The 19,858-nt window shown below is 40.9% G+C and overlaps 1 protein-coding gene across 6 annotated transcripts in view; it reads left to right on the top strand.

The window, feature by feature from the left end:
• The window catches only part of ralgapa2 (Ral GTPase activating protein catalytic subunit alpha 2), a 95,349-nt gene that overhangs the window by 20,135 nt on the left and 55,356 nt on the right, over window positions 1-19,858 (top strand). For 5 of the 6 annotated variants that reach the window (XM_086273756.1, XM_086273750.1, XM_086273755.1 and 2 more), the window contains exons 4-18: window positions 5,790-5,847; window positions 7,236-7,279; window positions 7,414-7,594; window positions 7,773-7,888; window positions 8,585-8,723; window positions 10,691-10,899; window positions 11,435-11,674; window positions 11,888-12,070; window positions 12,770-12,904; window positions 13,006-13,154; window positions 13,296-13,407; window positions 13,621-13,858; window positions 14,222-14,401; window positions 17,281-17,427; window positions 17,782-17,904. In XM_086273756.1, the coding sequence (XP_086129882.1) occupies window positions 5,790-5,847; window positions 7,236-7,279; window positions 7,414-7,594; window positions 7,773-7,888; window positions 8,585-8,723; window positions 10,691-10,899; window positions 11,435-11,674; window positions 11,888-12,070; window positions 12,770-12,904; window positions 13,006-13,154; window positions 13,296-13,407; window positions 13,621-13,858; window positions 14,222-14,401; window positions 17,281-17,427; window positions 17,782-17,904 (2,254 nt within the window). The remainder of the gene's footprint in view (window positions 1-5,789; window positions 5,848-7,235; window positions 7,280-7,413; window positions 7,595-7,772; window positions 7,889-8,584; window positions 8,724-10,690; window positions 10,900-11,434; window positions 11,675-11,887; window positions 12,071-12,769; window positions 12,905-13,005; window positions 13,155-13,295; window positions 13,408-13,620; window positions 13,859-14,221; window positions 14,402-17,280; window positions 17,428-17,781; window positions 17,905-19,858) is intronic. The other variant, XM_086273752.1, reaches the window with a different exon arrangement.

The following is a 19,858-nucleotide window of genomic DNA, read 5'->3' on the forward strand; positions in this document are numbered from 1 at the left end:
AACTACTATAGATTTAGTAATCATGCTTTTTTTTTTTTTTTTTTTTTTTTTTTTAAATTGCAGTTCATTTGGGTAGTTTAATCAGAATCAGAAATACTTTATTAATTCTGAAGGAAATTATGGGTTACAGCCGGCAGCATGCACACCAACCAATACCAATCCCTGAGGCCAGCAGGGGTTGGTACTGGTTCTTCCTACAGACTGACCAACAAAGAGGCCACGTTCCAGGTATGTTGGAACTTTGATATCAGAATTCATGACATCACACATGAGTTGGCACGTTCCAGAAAAAGCGAGGAAAAACAGGATTTGTTTCTGTTCTTGGCATGCTGGAGTCATTCACGCATCACAAGCAGTGCAGCAGTAATACTACTTTTGTGTTTAAAAAAGACATTCGTGGATAGAGCCTGGTCAGTGCTCTGTGTATGGCTTCTTTACTAAGTCACAAATACACAACAGTGGCAGTACAGATTCAAAGGTTTACAGTTTCACAACTGTTTACATTCACTGCCGCCATCTTGGATTGCTAACTCGGGGTTTGTCTGCTCCGAGTCGGGAAATCTGAATTGAGGAGCCGTTTCCCAAAAATTCACTGGGGAAAATGAGTGTTGCGTCAGGGCCAGGCATATAGAGTTTATTGTTGTACTTCAATTAATTAAATCAAATAAATTAATTTGTTTGGAGTGGCCTTTTGCATGCGAACATGTCCACAAAAAATCTTATTAGCCTTTATAAAATAAGGTCAAGCAAAACAATACATTCTAATTACAGTTCTGCTGGTAGGCTAGTGGCTGCACACAGATGTAAAATTTAATATAAAACTCCCTTATAGCTCCATCCCTGTGAGCACAATGTGCCTTTCAAAGACACACAATCTGCTGTAGATGCATGGATGTGTCTCCATATCTGTGTTGTACATGGATTCAGACATGAAGGACAAAATTTCTTTTCCTCTTTTTTTTATAAAATAAAAACTTGTGCCAAAAGGATAAACAGGCTTCTCTTTACATTCGGTAAAGATTCATGGTTTTCAATCTCTGTCTTAACCTGTTGGCACCCAGCTGCTGTGGAGAACCACCTGTCTCGTCAGGTGACCTGTGTGTGAGACGCACATTGTTGCTGATTGGCCAAGAGTTATTAACAACCTTTAGCGATCAACAAAGAGCCAAATTTGACACATGTGACAGAGGTTGTGAGGTTGATCAGTGAAGTTAAGTGTGCTTGTTTAGTTCATTACTTTCTGATTTGAGTGCAGAAAGTTAAGGAAGGAGGGCTTCTTTTTTATTGTCATGTAGTCGTTTTATTCGTGTTTTTGTGATTTTTGTTTTTTGTTTTGTAATGACATGTGTTCATGTCTTTAGTTTTCATTCTTGGTTTGCAAGCTGCAGTCGTAAATTGTTTATTTGCTAATCAGATATCAGCTAATTAGAGCCAAGAGTTGGTGTTTGAGAAAATATTTTTCTACATGTAATTCATTTCTCTTTCTTGCTGCTGCACAGGATACTATAAAGAATGAGTTTTACAGCCAGCGTGAGACCTCTTTCTGTTTTCTGCTGTCACAAGACCAGAACCAGCTTCTCAGGCCTCAGGGGAAGAGTTTGTTTATGCGCCTGTATTACTGGAGATGACTTCTCACTGACAACAGTGGCATTGAACACTGGTGCCGCTGTGGTTATGGAACAGGTTAAGGGACAGCTTTGGGACCCCTGAAACTCCGTGACCTCACCCTGACATGTCAAGTGCCATCTGGACCTGAGTCAGCAGGCTGAATTCCCCTTGTTATCCTCTCTGTCAAGCTGCCCCATCTAGATCTGAGACTTAACTTACTGACTTTTTAATAAACAAAATAAATCTATTTTTGTATAGTTTTTTGTTTTTGGAGATCACAGACTGAGAGAAATCTTTTTTTTATAGGAATAGTATCAGCCAAAATGGCAACACACTAAAACAAGTATCAAGCAGAAAAAAAAGACTCTGAGAGAAGAGAGATCTCTGAGGTTAAACTGAGATTTATTCATGTCAGCCGTAGCATATGATTTATTTTGACCTGCATGTTTTTAAATGCCCAGGTGTGTAATTAGTAATTAATTACATAGTTTAAGTCTCTATCATGAGCAGCCATCTATAGTTCTGTTCGGCCTTGTGTAATTGCTTCATATTCTTTGTTCCTCTAAACCTCGGCTAACGCTTCTAATAAAAAAAATGTGCTCAGGGCCATTTAGTTACATGATTTGTTTTACAGTCTAATTCTTCTTGACTGGCAGTTTACCCATTGGACCCTCACTGGTTATGCATAATGCAAATGTACAAAGTGTAGCTTGGGGTTGCACAGGGGAGCAGCAGATGAATCTTGATGATCTGTGCGTTGGTCCAGAATATTACAGATAGGAACATTTTTGTCACTAGTACGTAACCTGATTAAGAAGAGTTTTTAAAACGGACCCTAGAATGCTGTAGCTTGGCTTTGCCAACCAAAGAGGAAGGTGTAGCAGATGGATGAGAAGCTGGTGTTAAGGCGCTGAAGGAGTCTCATGTGCTGTTGCTGCCATCTACTGGCCACAGAGGGGAATTAAAACAGTTTTGTAACACTGTTCCCATATTTTTGGTGTTCTTCTTAAAAAGAAAGAATAAAAACAAGTGTTTTGGGCTTAAAGCACCATTTAATTGGAGTTTTGTATATTTTACTTGGTTTAATTTGCATGTTAGTCAAATTTCTGTTCAGTCTTACGTGGCTCACACTGTTGTGGCATAAGCAAAGCAGGTGTGTGTAACTGACGTCTTCTCTCTGTGCTTTTCATCTATAAGTGTTTGTAATCCCAGGGCCCGCTTTTGGTTGATTGAATGCAAGCACTATACATTGCACTTTATTTCCTACACTGCTTACTCTGTGTTATAATTTGAGTTTTGCCTGTTTTGTCTGGTTTTCTCATTATTGCACGTCCTTGACTGCAGTTTAAGGTAGATTAGTTCGTTATGTCTCTAGTGTGTTTGGTCCTTCCTCCATATATGCTATATTCATCTCTATGATTGCCAGAAATCCCAAACAATATGCAAAGTACAACATTTCATCTAAAAGCATTGCATTGTGATTGGTGCTAGAAGCCCTTGTAGACCACATCTGTAAGCAGCATATTCTGTGTCATGTTCAGGCTCTACTGCTGGAAATCTAAGTACGGATCATGTAAATGTGTTAAGGCTGCTGTTGGACCACAATAATGCCCTTATATTTATGCTGGAGTATGGCTGCAGATTAGTGTAACTCCAACAACATCCAGTCCTGCAGATTTTGTATTCGCCTTGTATCAGCCGGTAAATTCTTCATTGTTGCGGCCGCCATTCCAGCTCCACAGGGAGTTTTTCTGAGCTAGCTTCTCCACCTCATTCCCACTCTCCCTTCCTAATGCTCTGTGAAGAGACAGTGTTACTGTGTGCACGCACACACACAAGGCTTAAGCTGGCTACCCTGCTGTGCTACCGACTAGCATAATGTCTCTACTGGCATAAGGAGACAAAATGAAGGTGGCCAGCACAGCCTTTGCGGAGATGTAATAATCCCACTTGGGATCAATACCAAGGTGCAGCCACACGCCTGTACACGCATATTATCGAGTCTGGGGATCAGAAAGAAGTTGAATGGCACAGATAGTCATCCAGCGCCCCCTTAAAGTGATGTATGCCTTTCAGTTTCTCTGCTGTCACTGATAATGACGGGGATTTAGTCTCAGAGGACAAGAAGGGAAAGTTAAAGATAAGGGAAGAAGGAAGTTGTTGACAAACGGAGACACTCAAAGCCTGAGATGACTTGTGGGCCACCACAGCTCTCAGCATAATGCGGCAAAGCACAGGGTAAAGATAAAGCTCATACCATTTGTCAGACCAGTGTTATGTCCATGGCTAATAAAGCACAGAGTTCTGTTAGTATATCACTTCAGTGAGTTTTTTTTATCCTGCCAGTTTCTGTTTCAGTGCCAAGTTTCTTTTCCACTGTTCATATCTGTTACTATAGGAGACTAATATTTGCCATTTCTTTCCTGGCATGCTCACTTTCCTTCTCTCGCCTCTGTTTCGTGCACTCAAGACCAGATGAGCTTTTTATCATGCTGACCACCATCGGTTGTCTGGTTGAGTGGGTCAGAGCTGCATACGTAAAGCAGTAAAGGACAAGCTTGACCTCTGCATTGCAATCATGAAGTCTTTCTGGGTCAGTCATTAGGATTTGATGAGAAGTGAGTCATTGGAGCATTAGTTGCTCGCAATGAACTGACTGTTAACTAGCCGCATGTGCACAGCCGCACACATCTGCAGACTCGGGGCATTTTTTTCATCTTTCCAGAGGGACCCAGTTAACGGGTCGCTGCATTGAGGAATAATGATAGTCTGCTCAAAGGTTAGAGCTCGCTAATTGAGTTGTAAAACTGTTGTTGGTGAGGTGATGAGTGCTGTGTCGGGTCACGGGGTTTCACTGACAGGCTAGGCAAAGTGGAGAGAGAGGGCATTGCTTAAATAAATATATATGTGTGTGTATATATTAGGGGTGCAACAATACACAAAATTCACGGTTCGGTACGATACTTTGGTGTCACAGTTCGATATTTTTTTCGATTAAAAAAAAAAGGTTCATGCCTTTTTAATTTGTCATTTATTAAAATTATAAATATATATTTTAACACAAACGTACAGTTTTTAAATGTAATGTTGCTGAAACAACAAAGGGATAAAATAATAAATCTCTGATCGAGAAATCACTCATCTTTGGAAAAGAGTTTGTTACAGAGAAATGTCTCTTTCCAAAACAAAAGCTATACTATACGCTTCTTCTGGGCTATACTCTCAGCAGCATATTAAACATATCAGGTCCCCATAAGGAGAATCATGTGCTAACGGCTGTCTAAATGATTCTGGTAAAGTTTGTAGCATGCGTGCTTGTTGTTTTTGTCTGCTTCCACTAGGATGCTGTCGGCGTATATGTGCAGTCATATTCGTTGTGTTCCCACTAGTGCTGTCAACGGTAATCTCGTTAAAATGACGTTAACGCCACAACACGGCAAACCTCTGTTAACGAGTAACCGCGGATCGCCCCGTGCGTGGGGCTGGATGGCGTCAACACGTTAACAAGCTAACTGCGCTAACGCACTAGTTCCCACCGATTGAGCATTGCGTGGCACATCCAACATACTATTTTACTTTTGTCCATGACGCGCTTACCATCAGGGTCATACGTCACATGAAAACCAAGATAGGTCCAAAGGCCAGATCTGAATGAGGGTGGGGGAGGTTCAATTTCGGGTAGCGTTGAGGCAGTTGCCATGTTGCAACGATCTTAGCTTCTGTCTTGCTAGCTTGCGCTGCGCTCAGTGGATCTGCACTCGACAGTGCAGCCTAGGCGGAGTAGTCGAACGCAGATCCACTGAGCGCTCAACACAGACAGCATCGTCAGAAGAAAAGCTGATAAAATAAATAAAACATTTTGTATTGTTCGATACATATGCATACCGAACTGAAAGCACTGTATCGAGCGGTTCAATATCGATACAAGTATTGTTGCATTGTTGTGTATAAATGTATGTATATGTGTGTTTTGGTCAAAAATGGTTTGACTTGGAAATTCAGCAAAGAATTATTTGTTTTAGAAATCCAGAAAACATAACTGGAATAAATGGGTGTTTTCCCCAATTTGTCATTCATCAGCTAGCTACCAGAATTGTTTGTCACAGCTGACGCAGGTACTGTTCTCTACCACTCTAATCACTCCTCTAAAGCTAATCATGACATGTCCTGTTTTTCATCAGAAAATCCTGCAGAATCTGCCTGAGAAGCTCTACAACAGATGGCAGTTTCACAGTATAGGTATGCACGTAACGTTTTTCCACTTTATCAAACATTTTGCACTTGCTTGAATTGTAACCGTTTTCTTTGTAACAACTGACAGGTAGGTGTACGCTTTGTATTTCTTTACACTTAAGGACAAAAAAATGTCACCAGGACCAAGCCTTAACCTTTAATAATGAGGAGGAAATAATTAGTCTGAGAAGGGGATGTAAATGGGAAATGCAAATTAACACTTCATTTGAAATGCAAATAAGTAATTGAATTATGCATGATTTCAGTCCTGCACAAAAAAGGAAAACCCTTGCAAGAAGCGATAACCCCAATTATAACTGTTTTTCGTCAGCCGTTGGCAGCTAAACAGTCCAGGTTGAGATCACTGTTGCAGATTTGCCTTCCCCCTCCCCAGGCTTGTAATTTTAAATATCAACACTTATCTTTGGGTGGATGTCCCAGACATATTTACCATTTTTGTCCATCTGGATCACAAATCCGCGCAGGTTTAAAGCTTCCTCTTAGCCTTTCTTGCACTCGCATAGAATTTTTTTTTTTTCCACACATCAGTTCAGGTGTCACTGGTCAAGATCCAGTGCTGTTATATGTGTACTTCAGCCTGGTTAACTTTTTCTTTCACATAATTTTTAGTGTGCTGTATCCAGAACCGTTACTAATGGAAATACAGCACCTTGCGACATATTCTTTGTGGTGGGTAGAGTAGCTCAAGAATTACATTAATGACTTGGTGGTTTTGGCCTTTTAGTTTGGAGATGCAGGGTCACAGGTACTTCACTCGTACCTTTAAGATGCTGAAGGAAATGTGCACAGCTTTTTGTTATCCTTCTGTCCCCAGCCCACAACCCATGAAAGGATTGCTCTGTGCTTTCGTGTTCAGTATTCTGATGAGAAGACCAGACAAAAGCTCCCTCAGTAAGGGCCTGTTGATCAGGACTTTAAGACACCTGTTCAGCGGTTTGGCTTTTACACTAACAAAACCCGATTCTTAATCTTAATCATCACCTTAAAATCAATATTAGGACCAGTCAAAGTGTTTTCCAGCCCACAACGTCCTCAAAAGAGACTGCTGCCTGTCAAGAGCATGTCCTAAATCACGCACGCACAGACATGCAGAGCTCTTCCTCCCGAGATATTTAGCAATCAGGCCGATGTCTCATTTGATTACAGTGGAACCAGATTGGCTTCATAAATGTGTGTCGCTGCCAACTCGTGTTAATTTTCATCAGGAAAATATGAAGCCTTGCCACTCTACCCACTAGTTTGTCAAGACCACCCATCAAGGTCAATTCTTCTGAGTCGAGATGACAGCTTTGTGCGGTTTGTCTCTTTCCTTGTTGTGCAGAAGAAAATTTGAATAGCGGTTTTTGACCGTTGTCACGTTTTCTATCCTCCAGGTTCTATTCTCAAAAAGCTTCTGCACACTGGAAATTCATTCAAAGTAAGTGCCCAATTTGAGCTTTTAAAATCTTGGCACACAAAGATGGACTGAACATATTTTTTTAGTTGAATGGATTGTTAAAATTAGCCTCCTTTTGAATATGCATAAAAATGACCTTTTCTCCCGCTTTCTAGATTCGCTGTGAGGGGATCCGTCTCTTCCTGCTGTGGCTGCAGGCCCTAAGGGACCACTGTGCAGAGGAGCAGTTCCTCATCTTTGCCTGTCTGGTGCCAGGATTCCCCGCTGTGCCCTCCTCCAGAGGGCCGTGCACCCTCGACACCATCATTTACAACCCTTTCTCCAACCCCCCAGATGGTGAGAAAAGAGTAGCACATTACACATTATGTATTCACATTTAAATGACCATAGATTTTATTACATTTGTACATGCTTAGGATTGCCACTGAAATTATGTAAAGTACCCAGTTATAATACTGGGTAGGTTTATTTTCTGTCATTAACTCGGGTCCTTTCTTTCTGTTGATTTGAGCAGCCAAGGTGGTGCCTGAGGAGATCACCCCACTGGTTCCAGCTGTGGCAGGTGAAAAAGCTGCAGATGACCTGACCTGTTATATCCTAGAAATACTGCTTAAGTACATGGTCATCCAGGTAATAACTCACTTTGTCTGACAGCAGCAAGAATAGTAATGTTATCATAACTAACCCTGCCTGCAGGATATTCTTGGATGTGCTTGATGGCTGCTTTACCCCACTTGTTGTTGGGGTTCCTTCTAATACTGTTAGATAAAGTATTTTAGTTGAGTATTTCTTTCATCATGAAAATATCAGCTTTAACCCAGCACGTTTTATGAAGTCAGCAGCTAAACTATTAATTCCTCATGTTCTGTACAGTTAGTTCCTCAGACACAAACATTTTCAGTGACTAGATTAAGTTGTGTTATAAAATTTGCGCAAATGCACTTGCATACTTAAATTAAATGCCTTTTATGTGCAAATGCTTTTTCTGTCTTTAATAGACAGCCGTGTGATGGAAGTGCTCAACAAATGTGAACATACTCTGTTCTGGCTTCATCTTTCATTTGTTTTCATGATTGGGTCTCCTCCATGTATTGTGCCACTGTAAGATAAAAAGTAAATTCAGTTGTTAAGTCTAAAGTTTTTCATCATATTTGGCCTCAGATCTAACAGTTTATGTCTATGTACTTTTTTTTTTTTTTTTTTTTAATCTTAGAGGAACCTTCATGCTATTGTGTTGCAAACAATATACTGTCGCTGTGATGTTGGAAGCATCTCCTCTCTCTGTAGCCTGACCTTGTCTGCCTTATTGTGCTGTCTGTCTGCCAGGCATCCAGTTTAGAATGGAAGAACAAAGAGAACCAGGACACAGGCTTCAGGTTTCTCTTCACCCTGTTCAAGAAGTACTACCTTCCACACTTATTTCCCTCCTTCACCAAGCTCACAAACCTCTACAAGCCTTTATTAGGTAAGCCCACAAACCCAAACTATGCACTGTATATATTACAAACCGGATTCCAAAAAAGTTGGGACACCAAACAAATTGTGAATAAAAACTGAATGCAATGATGTGGAGATGGCAAATGTCAATATTTTATTCAGAATAGAACGTAGATGACAGATCAAAAGTTCAATCCGAGAAAATGTATTATTTGAAAGGAAAAAGATATTGATTCAAAATTTCACGGTGTCAACAAATCCCAAAAAAGTTGGGACAAGTAGCAATAAGAGGCTGGAAAAAGTAAATTTGAGCATAACGAAGAGCTGGAAGACCAATTAACACTAATTACGTTAATTGGCAACACGATTGTGTCTCTCAGAAGCCAAGATGGGTAGAGGATCATCAATTCCCACAATGTTGCGCAGAAAGATAGTGGAGCAATATCAGAAAGGTGTTACCTAGCGAAAAATTGCAAAGACTTTGTAGTTATCATCATCAACTGTGCATAACATCATCCGAAGATCCAGAGAATCTGGGACAATCTCTGTGCGTAAGGATCAAGGGCGTAAACCCTTACTGGATGCCCGTGATCTCCGGGCCCTTAAACGACACTGCACCACAAACAGGAAAGGAAATCACAGAATGGGCTCAGGAATACTTCCAGAAACCATTGTCAGTGAACACAATCCACTGTGCCATCCACTGTTGCCAGCTGAAACTCTACAGTGCAAAGAAGAAGCCATTTCTAAGCAAGATCCACAAGCTCAGGCGTTTTCACTGGGCCAGGGATCATGTAAAATGGAGTGTGGCAAAATGGAAGACTGTTCTGTGGTCAGACGAGTCACGATTGGAAGTTCTTTTTGGAAATGTGGGACGCCATGTCATCAGGACCAAAGAGGACAAGGACAACCCAAGTTGTTATCAACGCTCAGTTCAGAAGCCTGCATCTCTGATGGTATGGGGTTGCATGGGTGCGTGTGGCATGGGCAGCTTGCATGTCTGGAAAGGCACCATCAATGCAGAAAAATACATTCAGGTTCTAGAACAACATATGCTCCCATCCAGACGTCATCTCTTTCAGGGAAGACCCTTAATTTTTCAACAAGATAATGCCAGACCACATTCGGCATCAATCACAACATCATGGCTGCGTAGGAGAAGGATCCGGGTACTGAAATGGCCAGTCTGCAGTCCAGATCTTTCACCTATAGAGAACATTTGGCGCATCATAAAGAGGAAGGTGCGACAAAGAAGGCCCAAGACGATAATACAGTTAGAGGCCTGTATTAGACAAGAATGGGAGAGCATTCCTATTTCTAAACTTGAGAAACTGGTCTCCTCGGTCCCCAGACGTCTGAGTGTTGTAAGAAGAAGGGGAGATGCCACACAGTGGTGAAAATGGCCTTGTCCCAACTTTTTGGGGATTTGTTGACACCATGACATTTTGAATCACCATATTTTTCCCTTAAAATTATCAGTCTTCTCAGTTTCAACTTTTGTTCCGTGATTTATGTTCTATTCTGAATAAAATATTGACATTTGCCATCCCCACATCGTTGCATTCAGTTTTTATTCACAATTTGTTTAGTGTCCTAACTTTTTTGGAATCCGGTTTGTATGTTTTAGTATGTTTTTTTACAAAAGGAGTATTCTCTCAAGTTGCACACAGTGTACATCAGCTACTCTTTCTTTACTTATTACTTTCCCGTAACACAGAAAATAAGATAAGTGTGCAGAAAATAGTTTCCTTAATAAAAACAGTGACGGCTTTACTCGTGAGCAGCAGGTTCATGAAATACAGGAAATGATGAAATCATATCCTGTTTCAAGATTCCATAATCATTTAAATGAACAATTTGATTTAGTGGGAAAAACTCTGACTTCACCACAGCCACTCATTTAATCTTTATTATCTTTGTCTTTTTCTCCCACTGTTTTCCATTTTTAACCGCCCCTCTGCCCTCAACTCTTCATCCACTGTGTTACTCCATCAGACCTCCCCCACCACAGACCAAAACCCTTGTATGTGCCAGTGACACGGAACAATGAGAGCACCTTCTGCACAAGGGATCAGTACCTAGCACCTCGTGTGGCCTTCATCACCTGGCTTGTCACTTTCTTCCTGGAGAAGAAGTACATCAGCACTGCTGCTTCAGCGCAGAGCGCAAAGAACGGCACCGAGGTCATTCCCAAACTCATCCAGGTGAACACACAGTACCCTGTGTTGGTTTCTTCTTTCTCCATTCTGTTATTCCAAGATCTTCTTTATCCTTCAGATGTTTTTGTAGCACACCATCTTTAGCAGTAGTATAAAGACATCTGGGGTTTATGTTTCTGAACAATATTCATGCATTTATTCATTCCTAAATGTTATTTTACCTCTATATAAAACATAGTTGATCAACAGCTTCACAAGCAATACAGCATTCAACCTAAGATTATAGCTGAAATAAAATCGTGATGACGGCGATCAGGAGTCATGGAGGTTTTATTTCAGACTGCAACAGTTCTGTCACTTTCGAGTTAAATCAGTCATGGAGAAAATAAATGGATTTTTATGTGATTTATCCAGAGACAAATGCTGCATACATACTACAGTGGTTCATTTCCCTTTAAAAATGCTATAAAATACAACTAACAGCCAAGTAATCTGTGCTGAAGGAGACTGTAGTGGTCCGTGTGAGGAGGTACCCCCTACTGCATACTGAAGGACTCTCGTTCCTGGCTGTGTTTTCCAGACTGTCACTGCAGGCAGTAGCAGCCAGGAGAAGGATAAGACATCAGATGGGGACGCAAACGGACCAGCGGGGGAGCCTGAGAAGAGCCACTCCAACAGTAGCACCCTGTCAGATCGACGAGCCAGCGATTCCAGTTTGTGTAGCGTTGAGGAGGAGCACCGCCATGTTTATGACATGGTGCAGTCCATTCTGCTCTCCACCCGGGACAATGTGAACTTCGTCAACGAGATCTTCCACCAGGTGGAGTATTTCTGTCGTCTGTTGCAACCTTTGCCAGTATTTTCTATTTTGTTCTGTTGGAAGATGCCTCTAACAAAGATGCACTGCAGTAACACGGACTGTGTCGCCCTCTGCTGGCCTTTTCATTAAATTACAGATTCACATTTAAAACTAACTTTAATCCTAATGAGCCATGGTTTCTTTCTTTCTTTCTTGTTAATTTGTTTTGCAAAGGCTTTCTTGTTGCCATCCTGTGAGGCTTCTGCAACCAGGAAGGTCATCAAAGTGTACAGGAAGTGGCTCCTGCAGGAGAAACCCTCTTTCATGGCAGAGCCCGACAGAACCGCTCGGGAAGATGAAGTGGACGAATGCTCCGAACAGATTATCAGTACCGAGACAAATAACATGCACGTGCAAGTAAGTAATGCAGAAAGATGAATAAGTTTGCAATAACCTGTCACATATATAATGACTAAGTTGTATAAAAATCAGTTATGCCCTTGTTTTTTTTCCCCATGCTTTCAAAAACCCGTCTTACAGGTAGTTTTTGCAGGCCTGTATCAGACTTGGTACAATTTGAGTTGAGAATCTTACAGAAAAAAACATTTAATTACTAACAATTTTGGAATAATCAGAAATGCAATAAGAATATTATTAGTTATTCACTTTCATTGTTAGACATATCTTTTCTGCTAAACATTGATCTACCTATAAATCATATGCCTCAATAACTTAATTACCACAACATTTAAAGTGCATATTTTTACTTCAAAGCAATTAGCAGCTTTATTTTTTATTCACAGAAACTACCTGCAGCCTGTATCGATCATGCAAACGTCCAGAAATAGTGTCCTGTCTCTGCAGCCTATTGTGAGCCCCAGTTAATGGTGTAGAATGATAAAGGTGCACCAGACTGAGAAATAAACACTAAAACCCTTTTGACCATTAAAACGAACATGTAACATGCAAATGATACGATGCATTTATGTGCATAAAACCAGCTTACGTTGATTAACTGGCCTTAGTCATGGAAACACAAATACATAGAAAAACCGGTCTTAATAAATTAGTTTACGTCTACTGTGAATTTGACTGACCGGCCTTGTCTTCTACCAGATGATGGAGAGTCACAGTCACAAGCGGTCGTCCAGCTGGGGTAGGACCTACTCGTTCAGCAGTGCCATCAATCAGGGCTTCATCACCGAGGAGGAGAACAGGAACATCAAAGCCGGCATCCAGCCAACACTACAGGTATATCTGTGTTCATAACCTCTGATGGTTGGAATTAGTGTTTTTCCAGTATTGTTGTTGTCTTAATTACTTTATGTTTGCACACATTTACGTTCGTGCAGGTGTTTCTGACCAGTTCATCCAACGTGTTTCTGTTGGAGCCATGCCAGGATGTACCAAAACTCCTGGAAAATCAGGTTGAGGTGTGCAAGGGTGTTCTTAGCATCTATCGGCATATGATCATGGAGCACTCCATGAATACACAGACGTGGTTAGTAGTATGTTTAGATGTGCAAATTTATTTATTTTAAAAAAAAAAAAAAAAATTGTGATTTTTATCCCTTTTTTTTTTTTTTTTTTAATCGAATTCAATTGACATTATTGTAATTTATTTACTGTCCATGTTCTGCAGGGAGCAGATGTTGCAGGTACTACTGAGAATCACAGAGGCTGTGATGAAGAGGCCACAGGACAACCAAAGAAAAGACAGCTTTGCTGAAAGTTTAGCATCTTTGCTTTTTAGGGTATGGTTGCATTTAGTTTGTTACACACTCTGATAAACAGGCAGTCATAGAGATGGATCTGTCATCACCTCTGTTCTTTGGCTCTGAATACAGTGCGATTTGTCTTTATTTGTACACGTGCTATCAAGCCTGCTCTATATTCAGCATGTTTGTGTCTCACTGTATGTGTAACTTGGTGCTAATTCATCATGTCTTTTCTCCTCCTGCATCCAGACCATCATTGTGGCGTGGGTACGAGCCAACCTGTGCGTATTTATCTCCCGGGAGCTTTGGGATGAGCTGCTGGCAGTGCTGTCCTCTCTTACCTGCTGGGAGGAGCTGGTGACAGAATGGGCCAGCATCATGGACTCGCTTACGGCTGTGCTGGCACGCTCCGTTTATGGCCTGGACATGGCCAACCTGCCTCTGGACAAACTCAGTGAACAGAAGGAGAAGAAGCAGAGAGGACGTGGTGAGAGGACAAAATGGGAAAAGATGAGGAGATTAGAGTGGCTTTAATTTGATTGGAAGGATGACACAGTTTATTTTTTGTCTTTTGTTTTTCTTTGTGTGCTTGACTAACTCTGACCAGTACGATTCAGTACACTTGTTTGACCTGTTTTAAAGGTGCCATGCTTAAAAGTGACCTATGTAAGGTTAAAACGATAATTCTGCCAGCTACTCTGTGTTGTTTAAAGTCAAATAAAAAGGGTTGGCCCATTAATTTTCATTCTTGTTTTTTCAGCTCTAAAATAAACTAAATGTTTAGTTTTGTTCATTACAAAATGCCCTTGAACACTTCAGCACTCACTAAGTTTTGTTCCTCGTATGTCAGGAGTGATCCAGGACTCTCAGAAGGCAGCAGCAGTTGCACGCTCATTCTCCCTGAGCTGGAGGAATCATGGGGAACAGGGCGGGCCACCAGTACAGGAGCCCATGAGGACTCGCTCAGCCACTACTTCAGGAGCACCGGGTGTGGAGAAGGCCCGGAACAATGTCCGACAGAAGGCCTCTGGTAAGTAAGCTGTGGCTCGTATGAGCCATATACATTTAAAGCAGACGTAAAATGAATTTAATACTTGGCTTTATATAAAACATTAGCATTAAAGGCACTGACAGGTGAAGAGAATGACTCAGATTATCTTGTTATGATTGCATTTTTTAAGATGCATTTTGGCTGATGCGTTAGAAGCAGGAAACAAAGCTGTTTTAAATGTGTTGTTATTGTTTTTTTTAAAGCATTGTTCCATACGCACAGAGTATTATCTTCAGCTTTTGTGTGAGTCTCTAACACCATACTGATAACCCTTTGAAGCACAACTTTAGACCGCAGGGTTTATCAGACAGTATTATTGTGTGTGAAAGTCTTCAGACAGGTCCGTGTGTACACTGGCCCAGGTGTTTCTGAAAGCCCTGACACCAAAGACAAAGAGGCCAGCAGATGGCACCTATTGTTTCCCTCACATGTCACTACCCAGTGTCAACATGTTTCCATGTCAACTGGATTGTAGGCATACAGCACAGTCCCCCTGACAGCATGTCAGAGGCCAGCTTTGGACTCTGCAAACACCCCTTATCTGATGAGAAAGTGGCAGGCTAATTATAAGTTGAGCAGTGGAGTAGTAAGAAGCTACAGTGTCTGGCTTGCTCCTCTTAATTTTGTCTAGACAGAATCTTAATGTGGGGGATAAAACACAGAGATGATCCCTTTTTGTTCCCTGGCCTTCCGCCTCACCAATTACCGCCAATGTTCTGAAATGACGAGCTCATTGAGCGAGGAGCAGACGTAATTGTGCCTGGATGACATCTTAGAAGGGGCGTGTGTGTGTGGTGTAGGTATTACTCGTGTTGTGGGGGCCTAAATTTGTTTGTCTACACAGTCTCATTATGGAGACGTGTCTTCCCTATGGAGGCGAAAAGCAAGAGCCTGTAATATAAATCGCACACATTTAAAGGTTCAAGTAAGGTCACTTTTAAGGTTGTGGTGTGTGTGTGTGCGTGCGTGTGCATGCGCGCGTGTTCTCGATCTATTATGCGTCCCATGCACATGTTTATCCACCTATTATGCTGGTCTGTTTATTTGTATCTGCGTACAAGCAAAGATGGACATGAAACACTACTGCTTGAAATTCCCTTCCCTTTCTTTGGCCTAATTGGATTTCTCCCACATTGATCTTCAAAGGCCGAGCAGCCCTCCTCCCTACTCCTCAAGAGAAGGCCCACACATCAATTGCATGGCAGTTTTTGATAGTTTCATTAAGAGTGTAATTAATGCTCATTAATATGCATAAATGGGATGCAGTGGCGGGCTGGAGGAGACGATGTATCTCTCTCACTGAAAGGCATAATTAAAGTGTGCTGAAAGCAGAGAATAGAACTGTCCTCTTTCTCTGCTCCCTTTGAGATTAAACCTGAAGTGCTATTCAGGCACAATGGCAATGCCTCAGCATTGACAACTGTCAAAACTTGGTTGCACTTAAGCATGCAAATGCAAACTAATATTGTTCTGAGATCATGTCTTGATAACGAAGGAAGGGGCTCAAAAATTCATTACAGTACTCATTAAGCTTCTACAGCTTCAAGGACCCAGTTGAACCGGCTCTCAGTCTGCCAGAGATGAGATGGTTATCAGGTCTTATAGAATAATGCAGAGAGTGAGATCAAATGTTTTCTGCTTGGCGTGTACACGGGTAATTATTTTTATTAATTTTTCATTTTTTACTGCATAGTGTGTGTAGCCCTGCAATATACTGGCGACCTGCCCAGGGTGTACTCAGACTCTCACCCTGTAACACCTGGATACACAGCAGCCATCCTGCCTTGTATATGTGTGATGGATAAGTTCTGTTGCTCTCTTTCTTAGGTTGCCCTTGAAAGAGAGAGAGAGAGAGAGAGAGAGAGAGTGTGTGTGTGTGTGTGTGTGTGTGTGTCTCAATGCAAATTTTAACTACACAAATTTTTATCATCATCATTTGAATCTGCATGGATTTAGGGGAGAGTACTAGTCTATAGACTGATATGCGTTTCAGCTGATAAGGAGCAAAAAATCAGTTTGAAAATACTACAGATACTCCACACTGGAAGTCACGTATTGCCATTTGCAAATATGTTACTACATGTCAGAAAATGTATCTTTTAATTTAAAATGAATGTCAGCTGTATGTCATTATTATTTAGGAATAAATTAAAAAGCCTCCTCATGATCATCTTAAAAGGGTCACGCGGCTGTTAAATAATCATAATAATAATCAGTTCACTAAATTCAGAACCAAGACATCGCTGATCTTTGTTTTTGCTTTTTGGAGGAAAACTTTAGCATTCGTGCTCATTTTCTATATAGTTTCTTTACTTCTGTTGCACATTTAAAACCAGAGATTTTCACAGTAAAATAAAATCTAAAATTGACATAGTGCAGAATCAGTGTTTCTTCATTATCTGAGAAATGTGTATTACCAGTTTTTTATTTTATTGTCTTCCAGGCGTTTTGATTTCTTTCCCTCGTGATTTATATTTGGTAGATTTTGTGGTATTGCTGTGCTGATTTGTGTTATGATTTTCTATATTTTTTCTGTATAAAATCTTTAAATCTCACTTTTGTGACAGTGTCCCTTCATTTTTATTTATTTATTTTTTTGACTGGTTTTAAAATATTTTCTCTCTTAAAGCCGTTTTATTTTAACCTGTGACTCACATGCGACTATATTTGGATCAAACTCTGGTGCTGCTGGTCTTCAATTGCTCCATTTTCACGATCAGAATTGAATTTATTAGCAGAAGCTTCTTTGCAGCATTTTGTACTTTACTATCATTGAATATTTGCTTCTTTCCTTTACCTTATTTCTCTTCCCACTGTTTCTCTTCTTTTTCCTCTTCTTTCTCCTTCCCTGATGGAAGCTAAGCGAAGCCAGTCCATCAGCAACTGTGTTCATCTATACGAGGCTTTGCCCACTACTAAAAGTGTTCCTATGCTGCTCCACACTGTGAGCTCTTTCTTGCCTGGTATCTCTTCTGGTAACTCTGCTTGCTCTCACAGACTCTCAGGTAAAGTATTGTGAGAGCTGCATGTGTTTGCATGTTGCGTGACCTTCGCCCAGCCTTTCCCATTCATATTCAGTCACAGTCTCTCGTATAGCACCCTGAACTTTTTATTTAATCCATGTTGTTGGATGATCTGACTAATGCATTTCTCAAGATTGCCCCGGTGCCTTGTGCTGTCCTTAACAAGTGTATGTATCACCGTTGCATGTTTGCATGCCCTGTTTTTCCTCACCATGTCTCATATGTGTGAAATCTTTGTCTGTACAGTGTCTGCAAGTCATATTCCAGTGTGTTTCCATGATATTTGATCCGTATTGCACCTCTTCCTGACCATGTCTTTGTCTTCCCGACTGTCAGATGTGGAGGAGTGTCAGCTGTCAGAGTGTGGGGGAGAGGAGGAGCTGGGAGGCAGAGACAGTCCTCTGCCGCGTAGCAGCAGCACCTCAGACATCACCCAACAGCTGTCTGAGACCTTACCAGGTATATACAAGCGCAAAGCACTTTTTAATCTTCTGTATACACTCACTGAATACTGTATTAGGTACACCCTACAAGTACCAGATGTTTTTCCAATCATCTGCTGTCCAATTTTGCTGAGACTGTTCAAGGTGTAGCCTCAGTTTCCTGCCGCTGTAGCTCATCTCCTTCAAAGTTTCAGTTATTGGCATTCAGAGATGCTCTTCTGCACACCCTGGTTGTAATTAGAGGTTATTTGAGTTATTGTTGCCTTCCTATCCACTTAAAGCAGTTTGGCACTTACTGAGAACTATTGCTCACTGGACAATTTCCTTTTATAGGCCTATTCAACTATTTTCAGTGGAATTACTCCTCTTTTATTCAGTTTGTGTGTTCAGCTGTGATACAAATTAACCCTGCAGTTTCTTTATAAAAGAGAAGTAATCTGTCACTTCAGTTGTCTTTATTACACCACTATCCAGTGCAATATTACGGTATTAATCTTATTCGGTTTTTCAAAGCAATACAAAAAAAGCAAATAACAGCTTGTTTTTCACAGTTAAAAATTTAACCTCGTGATAAAAAGGATATGAAAAACAGGCCAAACACCAAATTGAATTTTTCTGTTTAGTCTGATTTTCATAAACAGGAAGTTACTGACTTCTTTACACTTTATAAGCTTGGAGCAGAAACGGCTGATATAATCATGCAGCTCGAGTTTGCAAATGAGTTTGAACATCATATGTTTGCACATACATGTACAAAAACAACCATTTAGAAAAAACAGCTCTGTAAGCAAATTAAAGAAAGGTAAAATTCATTATTCTTCTTTTCAACAAGATGATGTGAGAGTGGACTTGTATAGTGTGAACACTTTTTATTATTTACATTACAGTCAACTGGAATTTTTCATTTTAGCAGCTAAGCCTGATATGTTTGATTTTTAAGCATGAATAGTTAAACAGACCTTAAACTGTATGTCAGAGATCTTTGGTGTTATTATTGTTTAAGTGATGAGACGGTGGATTTATGAGCCAGTGCTAGTCAGCTTGGTTTAGAAGCTGCATTGCACAGAAACAGGTGTCTGCTAATTATTTCAGAGATGCAGTACATCCAGAGTATTCACAGCATTCTCCGGCTGGAATAAAGCTGCCGCGTTAACGCCCTATTCCAAATAGATTCAATTCATTTATCACAATAAAATTCTGCACACAATAGTGAAGTGAAAAAGTTGCTTGAAATTCTGGCAAATTTATTAAAAAAATTAAAGTATTCACAGCTCTTGCTTAATAACTTGGCAGCAATTGCAGCCTCAAGTCTTTTTGAGTATGATGCTTCAAGGTTGGCGCACCTATTTTTTTGTTGGGGGGGCAGTTTCTCACATCCTTTGCAGAAACTGTCAAGCTTGGTCTGAATCAGGAGCTTTGGTGCACAGCCATTTTCAGGTCTCTCCATAGTTGTTCAGTCAGTTTCAAGTCTGGACTCTGGCTGAGGCACTCGGGGCATTCAGAGAGTCTCAAAGCCACTCCTTTGTTATCATGGCTGTGTGCTTACGTTTCTTGTCCTGTTGGAAGATGAACCTTCAGCCCAGTCTGAGGTTCAGAGCACTCAGGAGCAAGTTATCATCAAGCATGTCTCTGTAGATTGCTGCATTTATGCTGAAATGCATCCCAACAACTTGATGCATCCCAACAACTTGATGCTACCACCATGCTTTACTGTAGGGACGGTGTCCCAGCAACAATGGTTACTGTAAGGTGCTTTATATTTTAAGGTAAAGACCCTACAATAATAACGAGGGGGGAAAAAAATCACATGTCCTCTATGAGCAAGCGTGTTGGCGACAGTGGGGAGGACAGAGGACATGCTGTGGAAGAGAGCCAGAGATTAGTACTAACAAATAAGTGCAGAGAGGTGTACAAACACATAGTGAGTGAAAAAAGTGACTGAGGAAGAAATGCTCACTGCATCGTGGGAA

This window comes from Aulonocara sp. 'chitande type north' Nkhata Bay, linkage group LG19 (assembly GCF_057382095.1).
Source record: "Aulonocara sp. 'chitande type north' Nkhata Bay isolate Kocher_YH1m ecotype deep benthic linkage group LG19, A_spYH_male_GT1.1, whole genome shotgun sequence".
Taxonomy (NCBI): Eukaryota; Metazoa; Chordata; class Actinopteri; order Cichliformes; family Cichlidae; genus Aulonocara; species Aulonocara sp. 'chitande type north' Nkhata Bay.